The 26,721-nt window shown below is 44.9% G+C and overlaps 1 protein-coding gene across 1 annotated transcript in view; it reads left to right on the top strand.

The window, feature by feature from the left end:
* Positions 1–26,721, top strand: part of ARHGAP15 (Rho GTPase activating protein 15) — a 507,565-nt gene that overhangs the window by 5,519 nt on the left and 475,325 nt on the right. Inside the window, exon 2 of the mRNA XM_090041263.1 lies at positions 26,308–26,487. Coding sequence (XP_089897389.1) covers positions 26,323–26,487 — 165 coding nt within the window. The 5' untranslated portion in view covers positions 26,308–26,322. The remainder of the gene's footprint in view (positions 1–26,307; positions 26,488–26,721) is intronic.

Here is a 26,721-nt window from a genome sequence, read left to right as displayed (position 1 = left end):
CTTGCATTTCATTTTCTTCAGCGCTCCCTGACACTGAACATTTTAGCATGCTACAATATTTCTGACAGTAGATGAAGGATCAGAAGATCCTGCTGTGTCTATACAGTAACTTTCTAGGTTTTTAACATTCTGTTCATTATGTTAAATTTGGAGGTTTGTAACGGGTCAGTTCTCAAAGGATAGCAGAATGAAGAGATAGAAACACAAAATGATGCATAAATCAGAGCCACAGATAATTAAATAAAGTTTCTTACTCTAGCTGCTCTGGCCTGACAACATTCAGGCTGTAGTGCCAACACCCTGAAAAGAAGTTGTTACTCAATGTATGATAGCGATATGTCACAATTTTCTAAGAACTAGCCATACAACAAAGTGTAATCTTTGCACATAGAAATACAGTAGGTATTCAACAACTTTTTTTCATAATTACCTCATTTATTATGCAAATGTATAGTTGAGTATTTTTTTGTTAGCGTATTGTTTGTCAGAACAACAAGAGATAGATATAACAGTTTCTGGATATAACTATTTGTAGTGAGGTTGGGTGGTGCAGGTACAGAAGAGATTTTTTCCTAGGACTTTGCATGGATATAGACTTTCTGCAGGCAATAATTTATTTGTTTGATGTAATAATTTAGATATGCTCCATATTTAAAAGCCCTACACAGTTGAGCACAGAACAGTTTACATATATACACATTTTATTCACACTTCAAGATATCATAAGTATTAATAGTCATATTCCATGATGTGAGGTAATTAGTGGCACCTGAGACTAGACCCCACTAATTACATTTCTTCTCTTAAACAAAACCTTGTTGTGCCACGTGTCTTTGTTCTCTCCTGCCACATGCCTTTGTTCTCTCCAGCAGCACAATGTAGAGAAGCACGTGTGTGGAAAAGGACTGGTAAGAGGTGAAGGTCTGTCAGCTTCTAGGCCATTTGGCACGTTTTGTGTGCAGCTGGGCAGAACTGGGCTGGCAACATCCAGTCCCCTCAGTACAGCAGCACCACAGAGTTGGACCACAAGAACTTGCTGACTTTAGGTTGCTCAGAACTTGTCCTTTTCTTGGTGGTATGGAATAGAGAGCTACCTGTGCTAAGAGGCCATCTTTAATTTTTCAGTCCCTGTAGAGGTTTAAAGTTGGCCCTTCAGGCTAGAGACAGACATTCAAAATCCCAAGCCTGAATTGATTCAGTCTTTGCTGCAAGACTGAACTAGACTAACCTGCAGAGATTGAACTAGTTTGCAAGTGGATGGATGTTCCCCTTTCATTCTTGAAATGCTGCAGTGGCTCAGGCCAGAAGCCTGAGAGTGCTACTGCAGCCCTCCCTTCCCTTCTACACTGCTGAGTGGAGGAGGTAGGGAAGGAGTATGGGCAGGCCTGGGCCAAGGTGAATGGCCAGTGGCTAGCTGGGCAGAGGGCTAGCCACCGGCCAGCTGGGCCAGCTTGGAGGCATCGCAGAGGGCTCTAGAGAGCTGCTGCAGTTTAAGTTAAACCAGGAAGGTGTCTGGGATGGACATTGCATAAACTAGCTTGAGCTCAATCAGTTAAGTCTGATGCTACATTCAACCAGGTTTATCTCAAACCAGTTTCAGCTATTTTTAAACTGGTTTATGTGCACTAAATGTCTGTCCCATTACAGGTTTAAACCAGTTTCTGATCTTTTAAACTGATTTATATGTAATGTCTGTTCCTAGCCTTAGGGGACCTACACATGTGACCAATGCCTGCTCCAGTGTATGCTAATTAGCATGCTCCAGCAGCATCGTCATCTCATGTATTCAGTATCTTTATGCTTCAAAATGGCTGCAGAGATGCTTAACTAAAGCTCATCAAACAGGCTTTAGTTAAAGCGCCCCCACCATCATTCTGAAGCAGAGGGTACTAAATAAATGAGACACTGTGGGTGCTTTGGCTTCCAAGAACCCCTCTAATTAAAAGACCCCAGCCCACCTCTCCAGAGCCTATGTAAAGTGTAAATACCCATGTATAGAAATACTGATATAGTTCCATTGCAGAGGAGCGCTTTCATTCCAGAAGCAGTACTAAGGACTCAATTAAAGGAAACTGGGGCAGAAGTGAAGAGCTGGCCAGCCTGTAATTGTAAAAAGACCAGGCAGTATGGGACTGTAATTAGAGAAAAAGAGATCAAATGTGGTTACTAACCTGGCAAAGAGAATGAAAGTAGTGGCAGGGGAGGCTGAAAATTGATGGAAAAGGAGAAGGACTGAAGGGAACATCAGCTGGAAGGTTAGGGGGCTGAGGGGTGATCAGAAACCTTCTTTTCAGGGTGTTGTTATCCAGCTACATTCATGCCACTTATATTAAATTCCAGTCACTACTGGGTAAAAGGAAAAAAAAAAGCCCTCTTTTGCATAACTAATTCATATTAAATACTAAAGAGGTATTTGTTATTTTGCCTTCCTTGGGCAGTAAGTTTAGTGCCACCCCTCTCACAACCCTTATTTTCACTGAGTTAATGGGTGATTTTTATTTTTGCATTAAACCCACTTTGCAATTCCAGTGAAGTCAGGGAAATTGTAGTTGCAGTCTGCCTTCAGAATTACCTTAATCAGCTACCATGTAAAACAACTACCTTGTTTTCACTAGAATTTTTGCAGGATTTAGTCTAGCAAAAGCTAAAATACCTTTTGCTCCTCCGCGTGAAGCCGAAGTCATAGTCAAAATGAAAGTGATGTTTTATGCAAGCAGAGTTGCCTAATAACACCTTATACAACTCAGGAAAACCTCATTTAGCCAATAGGGCGATGTTTTCAGGCTTTTTCAAGTTCTTTTTGTAACAGTTTCTTTACTGTATTTGAAATGATGAGTGTAGAGCTGTACTGAAATTCTTATCACTTATATATAGGCCTGGTTTACGTAAACATGTAAAAGTTGGACATTTACCTGAATTTATCCATCAGAGATTTTACGAAGTAGGGTTGGGGATCTTTGAAACAAGTATTCTCCAAAGTTTCTGGCACCTCTGCTTCTGGTTGTAGCTGTGAACATAGCAAGAACATTTTTTTCTTTTAGCGCGTCATTACTTCAGTTTCTAAACTGATCTGGTGTAACACTAAAGTAACAACAGTTCTGAACAATTCAGAGCCTCAGAAAAAGCTTCAAATTCAGGTTTTTCTGTCACGCAAACTTTTAGAAAAAGCATTGTTTCCTATACAAAAAAATGAAACTTGCTCTACAGCAAAATGCCATAATCATCAGACATATATAGAGGCATAATTGTATTTAAAGCTTTATCAAATTAGAATTGTATCATTTTTATCCTATACCAAAGTGGGGTTTTTCTCCCCTTCCCACACAAGGTTTGGAGAGTTGTTAGCTTACCAGCAGTAGAAACATACTGCTAACCATTTATTTCCTAAGCTCTGTGACCAGACTACCAGTGTTAAATATCAGTTGGTATATTATTCATCTGTCTTTAACACTGGAAATGCTGAATATTGACCGTATATCTAGAATATTTTATTTGGTTTACCCAACCAGAAAGTGGAAACCACAATGAATGAGTCAAATATATTTCAGGTCAAAAAAAATAAATGCTTTGCAAACAGGAAGAGCTGTCAGTAGCATTTTGCACACAGTTGTTGGGGGTTTTTTGGCAGTAGCTCATTCAAGTAGATTCCTGCTTAGTTCAGCTCCCTTGTGTGAATTTAGACAAGAACATGTATTTTAATACACAAAGTTTACTTTATGTTTTTAAGCTTGAATTTTAAAAAAAATATTAAACTAACATATCTCAGAGACCTTTGTCACGATTTGGGAAAACACTTGCAAAGGTTTTATTGCATGAAATATTTTTGGACAGGAAAAACAAAAACTCCTTGTACTTAAAAAATAAAACATAAAACCAAACACAATCTCTCACATTTGTAAATAAGGAGCAAATTCTATAAATGGGTGTGTGCCTGTGCACTTATAGTTGTGTAGTAGTTTCTTGGTGACATGACGATCTTCTTTTGTGTGTTGTTCCCATTGCTCTACACATTGAATGTCTTCCCAGTAGGCAATCTTTGTGCAGAAGATTCACACAGGAATTGGCAGGGAGGAGAATAGAGACCACACAGGACCAGAGATGGTCTGTAGTTGTTAAATATGAATGTAGGAAGGTTGGACATTGGATTATTTCCTTATTTCTATCTTTCCTTCCCTTTCCTTCCTGATTTCTCAAGCCATCCCTAAGTGAGTGTCGAAGAAAACCCAAGCTCTGGGCCATGAAAAGAGTGAAGACAGCTCATGAGTTTCTCCACGGTTTGCTTGTTGTGCCCTGTGCATGGCTGGGACAGTGGGATATTGAACCCATTTCATCATATGTACAGGATTCTAGAGTGGCACAAAGCTTCACTATCACAGGGCAGGATCTTGGCCTTACTTTACTGTATTTAGCGTGGTTACCTAACCTCTCCAACCTCTTGGTACTGAGCTACTGTTCCTTTCACACTGTGCAAAGTGCACGCACTCTTCCTTCACATCTCCTTTTGTGTAGTCTCCAAGAGACACTGAGTTACAGTTCTTGTAACTGCATAGCTTTTGTACTGAATTCGTATATTCTGTTAAACAAGACAACCAGAAATAAACCAAAGTGGGCACCTCCTTGCCTACATTTTTTCTCCCTATATAGAAAACTACAAGAACAACTTACGGGTATGTAGAATATATGGTGCAACCCAAATAAAAAACCCTCATTGTTCTTTCATGTCTCTCATTTTTGGTACTTTAAGATGCTGTAAACAGCTTAAGATACTGAAACAAACAGCTGAATTACAAGTTATAACAAAACTACCTGTGAGCAACGCCACTCCTAACGTTTTCAGTGCTGTGGTTACCATGCTGGAAGTAATTGAATCAGGAGCCCATAAACCTGAAAATTGTATTGTTTAAAATCCTCACCCTTTATTGCATGAAGTGAATTTTGACCTATTGTATATGCAGTTCAATAGCATAGATAGGGGTGGTTTAGCAACCAGCCACCAGCTTCAACATTGACTTCGGGAAGCACAAGATTGGTATCTACTGATGGCCTGGCCACCACAGCTGCTGCAGCTGTTCAGACTGGAAACAATACATTATTATACCTCTGGTGGAACTATGGTGGTGCCACATGAAAGCTCCATTCAGCAGCTTTATCACCTAGTTTATCCCAGTATTTTTGCCAGGGGATAGTTGTGGCTAATTCCAGCGATATGGTGAATAGTATGGCAGAGGACAAAAAGCTGTTTCTTGATGAGAGATGATGATGTGCTGGTTGATGTCCATATAGTGAATGGCAGTTGTCTGACCCTTGTACCTGCCATTCAATGTCACCTGCTACTTTCCTCCTGATGTAAGGAAGTGCTATATCAGATAGTGTGTATGGGCAGGGAACAGGAATAGGTTTTAGGCAGCCTGTTATAATTCTGTATGTATCATTTAGGCTGATGTCAATATGTTATAATCCAACCATAATCCAATAAACCATCATTCAGATTTGTGTTTTTAATTCTCAAATGTAGTGAAAGAAACAGTTATGGTTTTCTAAAATGTTAATACACAGAATTGTACATGGTTCAGTTGGAACTGGAATAAAGCTAGCAGACTGGAATCTTACTCAAAATATTGTATTAGTCATATAATTAGCAAGTCTGATGATGATGCATGTACATGAGATTGCCATCTCTGCCTCATATATGTAATGCAATACATGTCTGCACAGGGCTTCCTTGTATTGAGCGGATTTACTATGAACATAAGATCAGAATCAGCCCATCAGTATGACTAACCGTATATTACACAGATAATAACAAAACTATATTAAACAGCAACATTCATTCCAGAAGATCCACGCATCCTATAATTCCAATAGGGATTTATCCTGTACTTGCTTACCATGATTGAAATTTCATGTAGCTACTTGCCTTAGCTGAACTATATTTTTATCCTGAAAATATGTGTAATGTATCAACTGCAAAAAAAGGAAAGAAAATGAAAGAAGCTGAAACAAGCCATCGTATATTAATAGATCAATTTAAAACCTCACAGATTTCTTAGCATTTAGCCTTAAGGCTGCATAAGAGGAATGTCTGAAAACGCTTTATTATTAGTATTTCGTTATTGCCGAGGGGCTCTCAATCAGGATTGGGGCCCCATTGTGCTAGACACTGTGCAAACATATACTGAGCAGGGACAAAGTGTTAGAAGAATTTTGAACTGAATGTAAATACTGAAGAGTGTACTTTCTGTGTGGAATCAGCATTCACTTGCTTCTGCATTGACCACATGTTTTAAAATTGGAGGGAATAGCTTGTACCCAAGATTGCTAAAAGAATTGTCTGTAGAACTTTCCGACCCTTTTATGTTTTTATTTTTACCAAATCTTAAAGCAGTACTTAAATTCTAGGGAACAGGAAAAGAAGTAACCTTGGGCTTATATTTAAAAAAGGTAAAGAGAATGACTGCAGGACCAGGAGAACAGTTAATCTAGCATTATGTCTGGGCAAAATAATGGGAAATCTGATAGGGGATGGATTCAGTAAATAATGGAAGGATGGTGGCTTAACTATTGTCAGTGAGCATGTTTCTAAGGAAAATGGATACCATTGATCAAATTCTACCCTTTGATGGGTTTGCAAGTTGAGTTGACATGACATTGTAAGGCATTTGACTATTAGTGTTGCTAGACATTCTGATGTTTTAAAATACTGTACAAAAATGTAGTCCACATTGAATCGGTTAAATAGCTGATTATCAAAAAAAGGCAACTAAGTGAAGAATATCTTCCAGTGAATGCTTTTTGTTGCAGGGATCCAGAGATGTTCTTGCTTCAGTGCTAGTCAGTACCCCTAATGGAGGGGCCAGCAACCTTTCCCAACACAGTACTGGTCTGGGTGGACGGGGTGGAAGGGAGCTTTCCCTTGGTTCCTATTGAGTCATGTAGCTGGACTGTTTTCCTAGCACCTAACTCCATGCCTGTAGTAAAAGTGCAGGTTCCAGCCTGAGTGGAGCTGTGCTGGGGTCGGGCTGGGTGGAGGGGTGAGAAGCAGGGAGGGAAAGAGCAGTAGCAGCCTGGAAGCACCTTCCACTTCTGTGTCCCTGGCACAGTTGCTGAGAGCTGCATCCACACAACCACCACTTTTCCCAGCCCCCTATTCTGGGGCTGCAATGCAAGCATAGCTTCCACCTGGAAGGGAGCTGCATAGTGCCTGAAGACCACATAGCTAGAAATCGTTTCCACATTGCTCTTGCTTCTCCTTGCATTTGCCCCAACTCCCTGACCCAGCTTAGTCCTAGCACATCTCCACTCTGGCTGGAAGCTGCACTTGCCCTGAAACTGGGGAGGGGGCTGGATGGATGAAGATAAGAAGTAGCAGTATGGGCACAGCTCCCAGCTGCCCAACCCCAGTGCAGCTCCTCACTACTCAGCCCCGGTGAAGGCACAGACAAAGCCTTGTAGGTCCATGGGCTGAAACCAGTAGCTCTGTGGACTGGATATGGCCTGTGGGGCCGTAAGTTGCCAACCCCTGCTTGAATGGGTATAAAAAAAACCATAAAATAATTGTAAATGACACCGATTGGTGGTAAGTAGTCATGGGAACAATTACACTGATCTGGATTGTTCAGAAAACTAAACTGGACTCCTTTATTGTGTCAAGCTGCTTAGTGTGTAGTCTTTCTTAAAAGATAAGAGAGACTATCCTGGACTGGAGTACCACTTAACTATAATGGTAGTCAAGCATGGAAATGCCACTACAAAACAGAGCAAAAGGGAATGGAATCCTTGCATGTAAACACAGGAGGAAAAACAAGGAGTCAGGTGTGGTCATAAAAATAATAATAATAAAAAAACCTTATTGGAATGCTGGGTCGTGTTCTGATGTTCACAATTAATAAAGGTCAATAACAAATTAGTAAATGGTTAGAAAAAAGCAACAGCAATGATTCAATCTCTAAAAAACACTTTAGAAGGCAGGAGACCAAAGTTTGGTAAAAAACAATGCAAAAGGTAGTTGCCTTTCCATCTATCAGAAAGACATAATGAGAGCTGATTGTTGGAAGTTGAGGCAAAGCATACACTTTTGATGGTGAAAGTAATTAACTATTGTGAATTTATAATGATGAAGAAAAGAGGGGGAATCTTATGATTGCTTTTTTGGCACTTTTTGGACATTCCATTTTCTCTTCATCCATCCCTTAGACCAGTGGTGCATAACCTTTTCAGCCAGTGGGCTGGATGGGCAGTGCCTGGTCAGTCTGTGGGCGGGCTCCAGCTGGTGGTCTCAGTGTGGTACCAGAGTGGTCAGGTGGGACCCCTTCTGGTTGTGCAGGTTAGTATGAGGCTGGAGTCAGCCTGGCCCCAATCTGGTCCCATGGTGGAAGGGGGCATGACAGCCTGATCCAGCTGTGTGTGTGTGGGGGGGCGGGGAGGGGTGTTGTCTAGCTCCAATCCAACTGTAGGGGCGGGAGGGGCATGGCCCAGCCACAGCCCGCTGTGTGAGGCTTGAAGTTTGGGATTTGACAGCAGGGGAGGGTGGCAGTATTAATTGTCACTGATCCCCCTGACCCACGGAGAGCCCTGTGGACCACATACCATAGTCTGTAGGCCACATTTGGCTTGCAGGGCAGAGTTTGAGCACCTCTGCCTTACACTGTAAGTTCCTGGGGCAGCTCTGGCCTTTGTAAGTTGTCTAGAAGGATTTCAAATTCAACTGCAGGACAATAGAAGTTATTGACCAAAGTGACTGCCAGAGACATATCTGGACACTTCTGTGTTTTGAGCAGCCACAGTTCGTGGGAAGCATCGGTGGCTGAGCTGGTGCTGGTGGTGGCCCTGTTTTTGCACTCCACCTAACTCAGTGCTCAGGGCTGGTACCCTGGTTGCCCCCCTTAGCTACAGTACTACTGATTGCTAATATGTATGTACAGGATACTGGAGTAGTTACTGTTTTTTTGGTTGCAATTATTTATTATTCAGATGCCCTCAATTCCTGAGTTGCTGGCAGATCTCTCAAAAGTCATTCATTCATTTGTTAATCCTGTTGGCAATACTGTACTTTTTAAAGATTGTACCCAAAGTTTTTTCTTTGGTCTGGTGTGGCCTACAATGAGAGTGGAAAGTTATGTTGCTGGGGCCATGAGAAACAAGGTCTTTTAGTAATAACATTTTTTGGACAAACTGTACAAGTGGGGGAGATGTCAGATGGGCTTTCAGGCGCAAAATGCCTTCAACCTAACTTGACGAGGGCTACAAAAGCATAGGTTTTTTTCAGGTGAACAGTGAAAACAAAAATTCTCTTTGAAGTTGTCTGTGCTGATTGTATTCATAAAATATCAGAAGATAAGATGTTCTGGGAATTTTGTACCGTATGGTCCAAATGGTATGGATTGTGGGAGTTTCTGTTAAGTTCTGTTTTACTGATTCTTGGATCTCTCAAGTGTTTTTGAACAACCTTGCAGCTGTGGTCCCCCTACTTTACCTGTGGCAGGTTAGGATGTTATGTCCTGTAATTTTTGTCACAGGACATAACATCCTATGTAATTTTGCTAATAGACTAGAAAGAAATTCAGAACTATGAGCGTCCCTAAGTTATGGATGCTTGAGTATCAGCTGCAAGGCTGCCAAAAGCCTCTAAAAAGCTGTGTTCTGTAGCTATTTCCCTTTGTTATAGGATTTGCAAAGGAACTGCTGTATTATCTCTATGTTACCAGAAACTCCTCTTCATTGCAGTGATTTTTTGCGTGCCAGATATATTGTCTTAAAGTCTGTTTGGCTGTCAGCATTTCATATAACATCACCAACGCAACTCTGAATTAGAGCCCTAATGTTTCTAGATCATCCCTGGAATTTGTGTTTCTAATGTTGTGTGATACATGTGTGTGTGTGTGTGTGTGTGTGTGTGTGTGTGTGTGTGTGTGTGTGTGTGTGTGTGTGTGTGTGTGTGTGTGTGTGTGTGTGTGTATATATATATTTGCTCCAAATTACTGAGGAAGGCTATCTTTGAATTCCAGGGGGTCTTGCTTCTCTGTTAAGAGGCAGTTAGGAGACTAACATAAACTACTCCATGACATCTTGTGAGCACTGGTCCTCCAGCATACAAAATATCCACCAGAATTTGGTTCAAGGAAACAGTGGAGAATGCATGAGTAGCAGGAGCTACCAGTTTAGGACTAAAGTAAGTAGGGAACACTGAAAATTGTAGACGTCATGGAGGGCCCACAAAGGACCTTAATCTGATACCACTAATATTGCCACTGCATGACCTGCTGTCTCTGTTCATCTTTTAGGCTCACTAACCCACCCAAATCTATGCTATGGAGTGGTCAGGGTAGAACAAAAAGTATGTTTAGATAGAAATGATGAGACTTTTGCTACAAGGTGTTTGTCACCTTTCCTCCTAGGGAAAAATACACTTGTATTTTTTCCCTTTCTATTCAGTTTGTATGTCTCATGGAGCACCAATTATGTGTTTGTTTAATACAACACTTTTTGGAGTCCTAATTTAGTACTGTACTCTTACACTCATAAAAGTCACTGAACACAACACAGGAATAACCACTAAAAACTTCAGAACCTGGCTTCTCAAGTTAATTTTCCTCTCTTCCAGCTAGACACGGTGACTCATTTTTCATCATATAGAATTCTCTGAGCTACTGAGAATACTTTTTTGTGGAATCAGCAGAAGTCAGCATAATTATTATAATGCACACTTCCTCTACATCATCTTCAGTTTTTATAGTTCTTTTTTTTTCATAGGCTTTGGTTAGTTTAATGGTGACTATGGGATTAGAAAGCCAGTGTTGGTTTGTTTTAGGCTCTTTAATAATCTATCTGCACTATATTGGTAAAGGCGATATAAGTGAATGTTCTGTTGATTTAGCAGAAGATTTGAATTTCAGATACTTAGCTTTTTCCCCCCATTATATTACATCTGTCATTTTTCTATTGAAATTGGACGTAAGTTACAAGAGCCATAATGGGGGAAGAGTTGGAAGAAAATTAAAATTAAGTTTATGTTGGTAACTAATGGAAATATCTACAATTACAGGACAAGTTATTTGTAATCTCGTCATGAAAAATAAATGCAACTGGTAAAGTTATTTGACTTAGAAGTTAATGAACACAGGCATTTTCTTTTCCCCCTGGAAGAAGTAACCTAAACTTTCTTTTGCCAATGAAAGAAAGTAATCTAAACCTACATTGCAGGTTCTTTGTGTTGTTACATAGTCAAATTTAATGTTTCATGGGTGGATCCAGAATTTTCTGAAAGAGGCTGTGGCTCACCACTCCCAGGCCATGGAGAGATGGGGACACAGTATGGCTGGAAGTCCAGGGCCAACAAAAGACAATGGAGAGCCAGGCAATAAGCAGGCACTGTTAGGAAGAACCCACCACCCCGATGCTGTCCCCAGGCTGACAGGTACCCAGGAGCCCTAAAGCCAGTGATGCTTTGTCCCGGCTGTGGAAAGTAGCTCTGTGGGAACTGAAAGGAGATAGGCAGCAGTAGCACACATGCCTCTTTCCAGCACCTGCTCCCTCCCCACCCATACCAATCTCTCCTGCTGTCTAGGAGCAGCCAGAAGGAAGGAAGGAGGAGCATGTGTGGTGCTGTTGCTGTCCCTGGCCAAGACTTTGAGCAAATTTGAGCTGGGGCTCATTACCTCACCACACATACCTGGACCTGCACTTTGGTGTGGGGCAAATTGTGTCACTTGGGGCAAAATAACCCTGCCTGGCTCCTCCCAGATCTGGAGTCAGGGGGGAGCTAGGGCCTGGGGTCAGCACCTGTGCTGGTCCCAGCAGTATAAAAAGCTGTCCTGGCAAGCAGCTCAAGGCTGCTCGCTCTCAGGGACTTCTGGGGCCTGGCCTAGGGATGCTACCCCTTGTGCCAGCTGGACTGCTGAAGCAGCTCTGATTGTTCCCTGTACCCTTGACCCACTGCTGCATTCTGGCAGTGGGGGCTGCTGCCTGGATGTGACCTGCTGCTACCTGCGACAGCATGTGGCCCCAAGGCTGCCTGCCTGCTAGACTGAGATGGGAACAGCATGGCTATTAGAGGTGGCTGCCCCTCTGGGCCATCTGCCAGTAAGCTGTGGCTGCACAGTTGGACTTTGTGGCACTGCTGCCATGTGTGCCACCACCCGGCCGTCCAGGTAGCTATTGCCCAAAAGATGTGGTGGCCTGCTTTGAATTGTCAAAGCATGTCCTCCTGGCCCCAAGTAGCCAGGAAGTCAGTCACCTCCAGCTGGGTTCCTGGGTGCCAGCTCTAAGCAGGCTCTTCTGCCTGGGTCCTGCCACTTGCCTCCGTAGCAGGAATTCTGGTGTTTCCTATTTAAAAACTGCAAAATGCCTGATAAAAAAAATCCCAAAGTCACTCTTTAAAATACCAACAAACCCATGTTCTTCCACAAGTAAAGCAAAAATCCACTGCTTGAGAGAGTCCAGAGAAGAGCCATGTGCATGATCAGAGATCAGGAAAACAGACCTTATGATGACAGGCTGAGAGCCATGGGGCTCTTTAGCCTGCAAAAACGCAGGCTCAGGGGTGATCTGATGGCCACCTATAAGTTTATCAGGGGTGACCAGAGCGCCCCAAGGGATGACGAGGTCAAATGGTCATAAACTACTACAAGACCGTTTCAGGCTGGACATAAGGAAGAATTTCTTTACTGTTCAAGCCCCCAAGGTCTGAAACAGCCTGCCATCGGACGTGGTTCAAGCACCTACATTGAACACCTTCAAGAGCAAATTGGATGCTTATCTTGCTGGGATCCTATGACCCCAGATGACTTCCTGCCCTTTGGGCAGGGGGCTGGACTTGCTGATCTTCTGAGGTCCCCTCCAGCCCTAATGTCTATGAAATCTACGTCTGGGGGGAGGGGAGGAGAGAGAGATACAATCAGTTGGGTAATGTTTTATTGATATATTTACAATTTTAAAACCATTTGGAAGCCTACCAGTGCCTCCATCATCATCATAAAATAAATTCTAAGTATTTATACAGTTTGGCATTGACTTTTGGCTTTTTTGTCTTAGAAAATCAGAGCTGCCCCTACCCCCTTCACTCACCTGGATGTGCAGTGCTGAACAGTACTGATATGCCAGTGACCTGCCCCTGCTCTTGCCCCTCACTCCCAACCCACAGCCTGCCCCCTGCCCCAGTCCCCTCATTCCTGACCAACAGGACCAGGTATGTAGGTGAGGCATTTGCAAGAGTGGCTTGGGGGTGTAGGGTTCGTAGGTGGATTGTGGGGAGACTGGGGGTTGGCATATAGGGGGAGCTGCTCAGGAGGGGTCATGGACTGCCCCCAAAAGGGGCCCACAGTCCCCCAACAGGGGCTACATGCCTCCCACAGGGCCCACGTGACCCCCACCTGGCCCCATCCCTTGATTGCTCCCCCAGACCCCCCCATCATTCCCTCACCCGGTCCCAGCCCTCAAGTGCTCCCGCAGTCCTCCTGATCATTCCTCCACCTGGTCCCTGCCCCCAATCACTGCCCTGCCCAGCCTTAGCATCCTGGCACTCAACCCCAAAAAACCCTGCACTCACTCAAATTTGAAGCACAGGAAACATTTTTTTGTTCCTGCATGTGCATTTTGCAGCATCTCAAAGGGGTTTGAGATGCTGCAAGAGGCATGTGCATGCTTATCTGGGCACACCGCCCCCATAGCTGTCTTCCATAGTCAAAACTTTAATTCAGCCAACTGGTAAAGAATCAACAATAGTAGTAGATGGGTAGAGATGATCAATTTTTATTTATTTTTTCACAAAGTAATATTTAAATGATTTTCAAACCTTTTTTTAAAGAAGGAAAACTTTAACATTAATTTTTTAATTAAAAAAACTGAAATGGGATGAAACATCACTCAACATATTTCATTTTGGCAAATATCCCAGAGGGGTCCTTTTAACTTTGTTTTACCAGGACCTGAATATGAAATCATTTGTGTCTGGCTGATCTCAGTCACCACATTTGCTGTGCTAATTTGCTTCTTGATGCACCAGGCCAGATTCTCAGAAATAAGGCTGCTTTGAAGAATGCATATTGGCATGTACAGACATAAGGTTTGCTTCTTACCCATTTGTATGACAGATTTAACTTCAGGAATAATCATCACTTGTAGGCACAGGTTTTAGAATCAGTTGCGTATTCAGAAGTAGGTTATGGGAACAAGCATATGTATGGACCTGCAGGAAACAGGCTTCTGAAATAAGTGGAAGGAGAAGCCCTTTTTAAGTGAGCAGTGGGCGCGTCTACATGAGAAGCTACATTGCTGTAGCAACATAGTGTCAGCAGGTATGAACTGTGACACCACCGCTAGTGTGCAGTAGCAACAGGCTACAGCGCAGTAGGGTCAGAAAATGACCCATGCAGCACCAGGACTGCACAGTACCAGCAGTTACTGTACAGTCATTTTGTACTTGCTAAAGCAAGTAATAACTGCACAGGTGGGTGCACGTGTAGATGTGCCCAGTGAGGATAGATAGTGTAGGAGGTAACTAAAATGAGGTACCGATGGGGGAATGAAAGGGGAATGACAAGCTAATGGAAAAACTTAAGCTCATGACTCTTTTCAGATTGATACCTGCCCAACAGCTATACCCTTCTCCTCAGACTCCTATAATTACATATAGTAACCTGAAGCTGCCTTTGACTCTGCACATGGCCTGGCCCCTCTTCTCAGTAAGGCATGCAGTAAAGTCCTATCTGTCTTTTGCTTCAGAAACCCGATAAAGAAAACCAAGTCTCAGACTTGGTCGTTACATGTTCCCGATTGCAGAAATGTGAGTCTCTGTCTACATGTAAAGTGTCTCCAAATCAGCAAAACCCTTTGCTTCTTCTAGGAGTGTTCACTCTGGATATAGGCTTATTTAGTCTGGAGAAGATGAGACTGAGGGGGGTTTCAGCTACCTGTAGGGAGGTTACAAAAAGCATGGAGCTAGATGGTAGATAACAGAACATGGAGCAATGGTCTCAAGTTGATCCTGCTTTGAGCAGGGGACTGAACTAGATGACCTTGTAAGGTCACTGCCAGCCCTACTTGCCCATGATCCTATGGCAGTATACCAAGATGTGTAGAAGATGACCAGCATGTCTACTGGGTCTGCTTCTATGAAATTCCAGCTGTACGAGAACAAGGAAAGCTGTCAGCTGCACAATGAGGTTTTGTGAAGAATGCAGGCAGGATATCAAAGAAACTGCAAATAGTGCATGGACAAAGCAGAGCCATAAGTTATTCCTCCACAGGAAATATTAAGGAGATTCCCGTATGACATGTTTTTTTCCTATGGAGCTGCATACCACCGTAGGCAAAGTCCCTGTTATGACCCCTGTCCTAATGGTGGACACTTCTGAGGAGAGTCCACCAGACTCAGGGGAGGGATCATCATTGTGCCCCATGATGAGGACGATGAAACTTCTCTAACAAGGAGGAAAGTATGGGGACCCTGATCCGACGCACATACGTTCCAAACAGCCATTTGCTGTGGCCTAGGAGACTCAAATTCAGGGCCTGTTCTAGTGGAGAGAAGCTAAGCCTGAAAAACGAGTTCTGAAAAGTGCTAGAATAACTTGTCCTTCCCAACACCTACATGCTTCTCTACCCACAGTTACCTCCTCACCCTTTTTGAATTGCATGCCTCTGTGCCCATGGCCATATGTCTAAAATGGGAACGTAGGGTTTTAAGTTCTGTTTTACTGACTGTTGTTGGTTGTCACATAAAAGCAGAAACAAAAAGGGAAGTGCTTCCTGGTTTTAAAAACTCTGCCCTTTCCTACCGCACATAGAGGTATCAGTTCTGTGCTTTGCAAACCATGTGGTACTGTAGGGTAAGCATATTGTGTGTGTGTACACACAGGCTTATCTCTGGACAGATTAGGCAGATGGGAAAATAGGTGTCTTGCTGGGGAAACATGCTTGTAAATATGGCGTGGCTGCAAACTTCAAGATGGCTGGAGCAGTTCTGGCTGAGGTAGAGTGATGGTGAGGTCACAATTTCTATGGCTGCAGGCTGCTGTCCTCCAAGTGGTAGTGATGCTCATTCAGCTTTCACAGCCTTGCAGAGAATCTTGTTCACCCTGTGTCATATCATTGGCCTTGCCCAGGGTCGCAACTCAATGGCTCTGCATGCTTCGGTGATGATGACGCTAAACATGGACTTAGAACTGTAGGACTGGAAGGAAACTCATGGGTCACCCGCTCTAAAACCCCTGCATAGCCCAACCCCTGCTGCACTATTCGTAAGCCACTGCAGACAGAAGCTACCCAGGCTTTTCTTAAAAAAATCTCTTATGAAGGAATTCCATAACTTCCCTAGGCAACTTGCACCATCATCATCTTGTTCTTACAGTTATGGAGTTTTTCCTGAGATTTAACCAAAATCTGCTTTGCTGTAGCTTAAATCTTTTGCCCTGCACCATGTCCTTTGTAGCAAGGCAAAGCAGTTGCTGACAACACTAAATCCACACAAGATTTTTAAAATTGAAATTTATGGTCGGATGTAAATTATTTGTAAAATGGCTCATAGGACATGCATGAAACATGTCACTATTTTGCAGAAGGTGACCTCAGGTGCACACACTAAGAACAACCTTAGCTGCAGATAAGGAGGTTTATCCTGACTGGATATCATATAGGTTCTTGGTTCTTAATGGGTCCACACCCCACAGGAAGCAGCTCAGCCATTGAAGGTCTTACAAACAAGCTGCCATAGACTCCTCGGCAAATTTCCCTAGATCCTGTTAAAACTGTGCTGCCTGTTCCTCTCTAACTTGCTTGCTATTCCTGCTTGTCCATGTTCTCCCAGTCCTTCTCTTCCTGATCCCTGTCTCAAGCTTCTGTTTCTCATTACAGTTGAACTACTAGGCTGGAAACAGACATTCAAAAAGCCTGAGCCTGAATTGATTCAATCTTTGCAGGTTAGTCTAACCTGCAAAGATTGAACTGATTTACAAGTGCACAAACATTCACATTTAATTTGGGAAATGCAGGTACATGTCTGCAGTAGCTCAGGCTGGAAGCCGGGGGGCATTAGATTAGCCCTCCCTTCCCTTTGCAACAAGTGCAAGGCTGGAGGGAAGCTGACCTGGGGGGCATGGCCAGGCCCCCACAGGGGCTAAGATGATTGTGGAGGGGTTTAAACCCCACCCTGGCTTGTAGGGACCCCAGCCAGGCTGTGCCTGGAGGCATAGGGGGAAAGCAGTCCTTGCCAGGCTTGTCCCTAAAGCCAGACCCTGGCCGGGGCAACACCTCAGGCAAAGGTGGGCAGGGGGTGGGGATTAAAGAAACTGAACTGGCCTGAAGTGGTCGGGCTGAAGGAATCTGCCCCTGCCGTGAGTGGTGCTGCACAGTGTGCCAGGAGCAGGAGCCGCAGCTGGAGAAAAACAGCTGGCTGGGCCTGGCAGCTTCTGCCCAGCACATAGAGCTGCAGCTGCAGCCCCCAGATGCCTTCCACCTGGCCGCCTTCCAAGGCAGCTGGGAGCTCCACGCGTTGGGTAGAAGCCGCAGGGATGAAGCTTCCTGCCCCCCCCCCCCGCCCTCCCCCAAGTGGTGCGGTGCAGCCATTGGAGGTGCGAGAGGCAGAAGAGCCCCCCAGCCATGAGCAGCCTGCAGCTGGTTGTGTGCCTGCGGCCCCAGGAGCTGCACAGGACAGGGGGTGCTGTGGCAGCTGCCAGGCTCAGGGCCTGCTGGCACCTCTCAGCTGTCTCGAGAAGCCCACTTCTCATCCAGTCCCCGACTCGTGCTGCCAGGCTGGGCTGTCACGCAGCCACACCAGCTTGGGAAGGGCCGTGCCCCCGTGGGCCAGCAGCACAGGGCCCTTCCCAGCTGTCTGGGGCTCCATGACAGTCCCATTTGGCTTGGGCATGGGGAGCTGCGCAGCCCCTGCAGCCACAGCCCAAGCTGCAGCCTGCTGGGAAGGGCCCGGCCCCAGCAGCCCAGCCTGGCTGGCCCCTCTGCCCTCAGCACTTGTAAGCTGGCTTGACTCAGACCTTCAGGCCCAGCCATTGGCAAGGCAAGTGGATGGCAGGGGCCATGCCAGCCAGCTCTGGTCATGCTCCATCCTCTGCTGCTGGAGTGAGGAGTGGGGGAATGGCTGACAGGGGTGCAGTCCCCTGGTAAGGGAAAAGGCCCCCTCCCTGCTCACTTTGCCTCAGGGCGCCATGCATCTGGCCATGCCTCCCCCTGCCCCTGCTCAGGCTAGAGAGTAGAGGAGAAGGCCAGCCCTGCTCTCTGGAGCAGAAAGCACATCTTCACCCAGGGCTGTAATGTGTCTGGGACGCTGAGGGACTCTGCTTTAACTTAAACCCGGAAGGGGTCCGTGAGAAGTTCCATAAACCAATTTGACCCAGATCAATTAAGTCGTGATACTACATTGAGCCAGGTTTACCTTAAACCAGTTTTAGCCATTTTGAAACTGGTTTATGTGCACTGAATATCTGTTCTCTTACAGTTTTAAAGCAGTTTCTGATCACTTAAACCAATTTATGTGTAATGTCCATCCCTAGTCCCTGACTTCTGGCTACTGACTTCTGGCTGTAAATCCTGGTTTCTGACTTTAGTTTCCAGGCCTTGCATTAACACCAAGTCTGTCAGCCTTTGTTTCTGACTCTGATTATGCACCAGTTCTGACAGTTCTGGCCTCACAAATAATTAATCTAAAGTCCTCTTCAGCTGGAGTTTTATCTTGGCCTCAAACATTAATGGCAACGTTCCTGAATCCCAAAACCAAAGTGTGGCATAAGGAGATTTAAAATATTTTTCCCTCTACTGGCCCTTGCCTGGCCCAGACCTTTCCCATTCTGGTCCCTGAAAAGGAAACAGCAAGAGAATCCATATACATATCACATGCAGCATATACATTTCTTTCATACTTCTGAATAATACAGTGTGACATCTACTGATATACAAAAATAACCCATTATTCATAAATTTGCTTACTTAATAAAGTTGTTATATGTTTACAAAATGCTCCCAGATGGCAGTCCTTTATAGCTGTAGCTGCTTTATTGTTTCCTTGAGGTTTTGCATGCTTTTACTATGCTGTAACTGTAAAAAGCACATTATAAGATAAGCATCTTTCCTGCTGCTGATTTCAGTATTCTCAGAAAGCCTCATAAGAATTATTGAATTTACCTTCAAAGCATTCTGTAACATAGTGAATGATCATCACTATGTTATAGAAGGTCATCTGAGACACTGTGTAAAACCAAAATTTACACAAAAAAATCTTTTTCTATCTTTGGATTTCTCAGTGACTGCCCACTAATTTGAGATACTTAGGTAGATTTGATTATGTTTATGGTCAAACATCGTATGTTCAAATCACTGCACAGATGGTGCCTGGTTAAATCTTTCCCCATCTTGCAGGGACAGGTGTATACCCATTATACGGATGGGCAAATGTGGGGCAAAAATACCAGACAAAGGCTATATACTGAATCAGTGGCTGAGCCAAGACGAAAAGTTGATATGTCATAACTCAAAATTTTGCTCATTCCCTCAGGCTAGATCTGGGTTGTTTGTTTGTTTTAAGTAAAACTGAATATTTATAATTTCTCGTGACTCGAGTTCCAGTTGTGATTGTAATTCAGGAAATGGAGGAAACAATTCATGCTGTCTATACAAATGTTATATTAAGCAACTTCCAGAACATTAATTAGGAGCTCTTTGACAGAGATAGAATTGAATTCTCCTCAGTGGCATTAAACTGTCTTACCAAAAGTCTATCCTGCAGTCTTGTATCTCTTACTGTAAATATATTTCAGCTTCCATAGGGTTGTGACAGATGAGACCATTTACTGTCTGTTCTACACCCTGGAAGAAGCCCAGGTTTTGTGTAAAAAATTAAATTCCTGTATTATTAAAGTTTATGTATGTAAGAAGAGGCTGAATTTTGGTTACATATGAAACCTGAAATTGGGTATTTCCTAACATATGAGTCATTTGTCCTCCCCATCCTTGCTGTCTCCAAGGAGATTTATATATCCTCAGTATTCTCTGGATATATCTAAAATCCCTCCCCCATGCTGCACACTGGAGCCTATTACTATGAAGCATATCTTGCCCACTTGGTCCCATTTTGTGCACAGCAGCTTCTGAAAATGTAGCCGACTTAAAGCAGCACTAGGTGCATACCTACTCCTGCTCTTAGCCTGTTTGTCTTCTGGTCTGAGTATTGGCACACCATTAGTCTTGCTCAAAGGTGAGCTAGATTACTGCATTTCTGAGATCTGAATGAGTAGCTGGGGTGTGTTTTTGGCCTGCCTGTTGTCATGGAGGAAGCAGTGTAGGCATGCCCTATATGCTTGTGTCACTCCCACCGGTTGTTAGAACTTCTGTCTTCTGCCACCCAGATCTACTGGATCTGCATCCTTTCTGAGATCCAGTGCTCCGTGGAGTTCCACAGTCGGGTATCAGGACAGGTATGCATGTAATCTTTAGAATCTTTAGGAGTTTGGGAAATTTCAGGAAATAGCTATTTTCAGCCATTTATAATTTGACAAAACTATTGTTTTATCCACTACAATACAATCCAAGGAGATTTGCCTTTGATGATTATACGGTAGACTGGGTAGCAAACTGGCTTAAGGGTCGCACTCAGAGAGTGGTGGTGGATGGGTCGGTATCAACCTGGAAAGATGTGTGCAGTAGAGTCCCTCAGGACTCAGTTCTGGGGCCAGTGCTGTTCAACAGTGATCTGGATGAGGGGGTGGGAAGCACCCTGTCCAAATTTGCAGATGACACAAAAATATGGGGTGAAGCTAACACCCTGGAGAGGAGGAACCAGATCCACGCTGACCTAGACAGGTTGGGGAAGGGGGCAGAGAGCAACAGGATGCAATTTAATAAGGACAAGTGGAAGGTGCTACATCTGGGGAGAAAGAACTGCCATCATGCCTATAGGCTGGGGGGCATCCTTCTCAGCAGCACTGAGGCAGAAAGAGATCTTGGAGTCACTGTTGACTCAGGATGAACACGAGTCATCGGTGTGATAAAGTAGTTGGCAGAGCAAATTGCATCTTGTCTTGGGCAAACAGGTCCCAGGAGGTGATTCTCCCTCTCTATCCAGCGCTGGTCAGGCCACAGCTGGAGTACTGTGTCCAGTTCTGGATGCCGCAGTTCAAGCGGGATGCAGAGAACCTGGAGAGGGTCCAAAGATGAGCCACTCATCTGATTAGAGGCCTGCAGGGAAGGCCCTATGAGGATAGGCTAAGGGACCTCAACTGTTTCAGTCTCTCCAAGAGAAGGCTGAGAGGGGACCTTGTGACAGCGTACAAATTCATAAGGGGAGAGCAACATGAAGTAGGTAACAATCTGTTTACCAGGGCACCCCCTGGAACAACAAGGAACAAAGGCCATAAGCTACTAGAGAGAAAGTCTAGACTGGACATTAGAAAAAAGTTCTTCATGGTCAGGGTTGTCAGGATCTGGAATGGGCTTCCAAGGGAGGTGATGCTAGCCTCATCCTTGGGGGTCTTCAAGAGGAGACTGGACAGGCACCTGGCTCGGTTCACATGATCCCAGGTCTGGTGACCCTTTTTTTTTCCTGCCGGGACAATGAGTCAGACTAGGTGGCCCACTAGATTTTCTGACCCTAAAATCTATGAATCTATGAAAAAAGCCTAAATGGATTTATATGACCATGTCCCTACAGCATTTTATTTGCCTGATGCTGAAATCATTGGAGATATTTTAAAAAACAGTTTCCAAGAATCTATTATAACAAAAAGTATCAAGGAACCTAAACATGGGTCCTGTTGCCAGATCCCTCTATACTACAGCATGTCACTTCCTGTATTTACATACAGGCCTTGTAGATAAGAAGTGGTGCAACTCACCCTGCAGTGCTTTGGGTCAGCTGGAAGCAGCACGGGGTGAGGCCAGCCGCTGTGCTACAACAGCTGGGTGTCCCCAGAGGAGGTCAGCCTGGAAGAGTGTAAGAAGCAGGGCTATCCTCCTCTGGAGAAGAACGAGGAGGGTTCCCACCACAGAAGAATGCCCCTGACCTGCCAGTCAGCTGATTGATGGAATCAGGGAAGAGGGCATTCTCTCAGGGCAGCAATCCTCCCCAAGCTGACCAACTGCTACTTAACAATTTGCCCCTTCCTAGGCAGAGGAGATGGTGCTCTATGAATTAGTAGACTGTCTTCATTGTGGGAGGTTCCCAGAGAGCCGGGTCTCATATCCCCTGGCTAGAGAGCTTGCCTGTGAATGTCTCCAGCCATGGGGCTGGAGGAATGTCTGTACAGTCCAACTGCCAGGCTAATTTGTTACCAGAAGAAATGAATTTCTGTATGCAGCCAGAGAGATTACACCATAGATGAGAAGGGCTTTTGAGATGAGAATAATCTTTTACATAAACTAGCTTGTCTAAAACAGGGTAATTGATAAGTCCTGTGTTCAACTGGAGCATGATATGCATGAAGGTCACTGTAGGATTTAAAAATAACTAAGATTTCATAAACAAGTTGGTTTTTAGGGCTCTGTGAAATTTTGCCAGCTGTTTCATTTCGACGCTGTTTCGACTTGTTTCGAGCTTGAAATGGCGAAATCAAAACAAAGGGCTTCAAAACAGCCTCAAAACGAAATGAGGGCAGTCAAAACATTTTGAAAGTTTTTAAATGTTTTGAGTTTTGAAGCTCAAGCTGGGCTTGCCTGCAGGGAAACAGAAAGTAAGGGGCGGGGGGGAATGAGAGTGGGGAAGGACTGTTCTCATATTGACTGCGTAGCTGGCCAGTGACTGTGATCCTTCCCTGAGGTCCCTTCCAATCCCAGTCCTCAGGGAGGGATGGAAAAACAGCATAAATGGCAGCATTGTTTGAACTGGCCTGCTTTCTGCCTTGAGGTCTGACAGTTATTGAGCTATCTTCCAGCAGCTCAGGAGTGCTAGACAATGAAGGCTGTTACTAGCATTCATTTGAATGATTTCCTACTTGCTAGCCTACAAGTAGGATTCCACAATACCTTTTTCTTTCTTTTGACCCTTTTATTTTATTTTTATATTCATTGATTTATTCTTTTCAATTTTATAATTATATTAGATATTACACTATACAATTTATATAGGAAGGGAGATAGATTTATATTTTATTTCCATATATTTATACCTTGTGGCATATTGCATACACATTATAGAATTTATATAGGAAGAGAGATAGATTTATACCTTGCAGCATATACTATATATCTTATAGAATTTATATAGGAACACAGATACACTTATATAGTTGTATAAAAACAAGATACTATGGAACACACCATGAAGAATGCTGGAAAGGCAGCTGGCAAGCCTTCAAAGAGGTGCAAAAGAAGGGGTAGAAGGAGAGATGTAAGCTCCCCACCCCCCCAAACTGAGACACAGCCTCTTTCCTACAACTAGCAGGGATGAGCCTTCTAGAAGCAGCAAGGAGAGAGGAGCAGTGCCACTGCCTGTGCCTGAGATTGCATCCCTTCCAAGAGCACCAGCCATAATCCCCCCAACCACAACCACCATGACAACAAGCAGCAGCACCAGCAGCAGCATGACATTCTCCCCCCATTTCACTTCCCATACTGAGCCTTCCAGTGCCAGAGGAAGAGCTGGATCTGAATCTGAGTGCCCTAGCAAGGGAAATTCTGGGGAAGGAGGGAGAATCAGCTGAGTGTGTGCTCCACACCCCTCAAGTTTCCCCTATAGCCAGGTCTCCTTCCACAGAAGGCACTTCAGAGGAGACTGAGGTAGAGATTGTGGAGTCAAGTGGCTCAGCTGAGTCCTCTCCCCTTGTTGCTGTGCCCCTCTCCCTGCTGAGGAGGGGGAAATTGCAGCATCCACACATGCACCTGCACCCCAGAAGCAAGCAGGTAATGTGATCTGGGATCATTTTGAGCTGGCAAATGAGCCCAAATACACTATCTGCCTGCACTGACAAACCACAACCAGCTTGGGCAAGGGAACAAAACCCATGAGCACCACAGGGATGCTGATGCATCTCTGCAGGCACCACCCCCTTGCCCTTGCCCTTCCTCAGCCTGGAACTAGCAGGAGCATGCCCAAAGTGAAGCCCCTCTCTATTTTCAAAGCTCCCATCCACCCATAGCAGAGGCAGACCCCACCTGGAACAGTGGAAGAAAGGCAGACAGAAAAGGGGGCGCATTGCAAGAGTGAGCGAGATCACAGAGAGCACTGGGGAGATGCTTACTGTCAATGGCCATCCCTTCTCCTTAGTTGAGCAGCCAAGGTTCAGGCAGCTCATAGTGCTTGTGGCCCCATCCTACTAAGTGCCCACATGCACCACATTCAGCAGGACTGTTGTATCCTCGCTGTATGAGGCATACAGGAAGTACATGAGGGAGAAGTGCATAAGGCGGGTCCACAGGTGGCCTTGCACTTCACCATCCCTCAGATCTCAGTGGTCCTCAAGCCTTTCCTTGAGGCCACCAAGACCCTCAACACTGCCAATGCCCTCCTTAGCTAGGTGATTCCTGTAGTGAGGGAACTTCAGAGCCAAATGGAGGGTTTCCAGGGGGTCAATGTTCCTGTATGGGGCAAGCTGCTGTCACCAGACATGCAGGTAGTGGTAAGGCTGCTGATGGAGGGTCTCAGGAAATGAATTGATCCCTTGTGGCCCAGTATGGTCCATATGCTGTCCACCATGTGTAACCCAAGAATGAAGGGCAGTGTAAGCAGCAGCCAAAGCCTGAATCAGTGGATGGAGGTGCTGGTGAAGAGAATCAGGGAAGCAGAACAGCGGTGGTGGGTGGACTTGGAAGAGGGGGATCCACTGTCCCATCCTAGCACGCCATCCACCAGTCAGTCTCCTCTTCTACCGTAGACACTGCCAATCTGGGCCGAGGGCATAGCTTCCATGTTGGGGTCCAGAGGCACCAGCTCCCACAGTCAGGCAGGTAGCACTCAGGCCTTGTTGGCTGCCTATCTCACCAAGGATATGGAACTGCTGCTGTGTACCCCTTTGGCCTACTGGGCAAGCTGCAGCCCAACGTGGCCAGATCTGGCCATGGTTGCCCGGGATCACCTGTCCTGTCCACCAACCAGTTTTCCAAGTGAGAGGGGGATGCTGGGTATCCCACCACACCTGCTTGGATCCTGGTTTGGTGGAGGGGCTGGTGTTCCTCAAGGTGAACCTCCTGCTGCTGGGGTTCCCCAAGCTCCAGTTGAAGATGGAGTGAATGCCACCCTCCTTGCTTCATCTGCACCTATTTCCTTTTTTTATTTTTAAAAAACCATTTAATGCCCTGCTCTCAGAGCTGGAGGGGGGAATCACTGCAACACCAGCCAGCAGGGGAAAAGCATGTCCCTGCTGAGCTTCCATGCCAAGAAGAACTTGGAGGTATGAACTGGGTCTATGGGGAAGGAGGAGGCCCCAGATCCTGGGCATGACCACTAAAACTGCACTCTGCCAGGGTTGGGGAGGCCTGGTGGGACTGCTGGTGGTGCAGCAGCCCCAGAAAATAGCAGGATAGCAGGACTAAGGATCCCCCTGGTGAAAGGTGGGTAGGAGGCACCATAACCTCCAGCTACTACACGCATGCACACAGTCCTGGCTGGGGAATGCCCAGGACTATCATGGCTTTGACAGGCCTGAGGTTTGCTCATTGCAGGGGAGATGTGAGGCTCCAGATGAGCTCAGCTTAGCTGCCTGGGATGCCAGTTTTCAGATTGAAAAATGCTTTGTCAGGCTGAGGAAGCATCTCCAGTTGGGGTGTGTATGTGCTGTTCCTGGATGGAAGGAATAGTAAAGAAGCCAGAGGATGGCATGCAATGCAGGCAAGAAAGCCAGTCAGTGAAAATGGAAATGGAGGTGTCAGGGGATGAGGGACAGGCTGGGGTCAGGAGGGAGGGGGATGTTGTAGTGTGTCAGAATTCCAATGTCTATATAGAGTCCATGAGTTTCTGTACCTAGGAGGCTGATGAAGTGAAACTTGGCAGACATTGTGGCCTCTGAAGGGGCTACCATCTCTGCAAGTTTTTTTCCGAATCAGTCAAGAAATGAGGTTATAGGCAGTTTCATGCTTCCCCATTATAGCCTATGGGTAAAATGTCAAGACCCCACCTGGAACAGTGGAGGAAAGGCAGACAGAAAAGGGGGCGCGTTGAAACAACAAAACAGTTTTGACAAAACTAAATGGAACAGTGGTTTTGAAATTAAATGAAACTCAGAATGAAACACTGTTCCATCCAAATTAAAATTCAGACGGAGCGGTGCTGTTTCTCAGAGCCCCATTGGTTTTGTCTGTTCCCTACAATGAAATATAATTGGAATTGATATCTATTTTGAGTGAAGGGCATCTAGAATAACATTTTATGTTTTTCAGGTCAACACCATAACCATGCAAAGATCTACAACGTCTGACACTTCCTCTGAAAAACTGAATCCTTCCCATCAAAGTACAGGGGCTGTTCAAATGAGGATCAAAAATGCCAACAGCCACCATGACAGACTAAGCCAAAGCAAATCCATGATCCTTTCTGAGAACGTAAAAATCACTGAACCTGTAAGTAAAATTCCACTGGCATTTCCTGATTATTGATTTAGGATAATAAGATTATAGGAAAGTAGGGCTGGAAGGGACCTCTCAAGGTCATCTAGTCCCCTGCTCAAGAGAGGATTGTCTCTGATGAAACCATCCCAGGAAAATTTCTCTCCAACCTGTCCTTGAAAATTTCCAAGAAGAAAGATTCTACATCTTTTCTAGGCAGCCTGTTTCAGTGCTTGACTACCCTCATAG

Source organism: Crocodylus siamensis, chromosome 4 (genome assembly GCF_052110815.1).
Source record: "Crocodylus siamensis isolate JL-2025a chromosome 4, ASM5211081v1, whole genome shotgun sequence".
NCBI lineage: Eukaryota > Metazoa > Chordata > Crocodylia > Crocodylidae > Crocodylus > Crocodylus siamensis.
The sequence above is the reverse complement of the archived record's forward strand: the minus strand, read 5'-3'. Positions and strand labels throughout refer to the sequence as shown.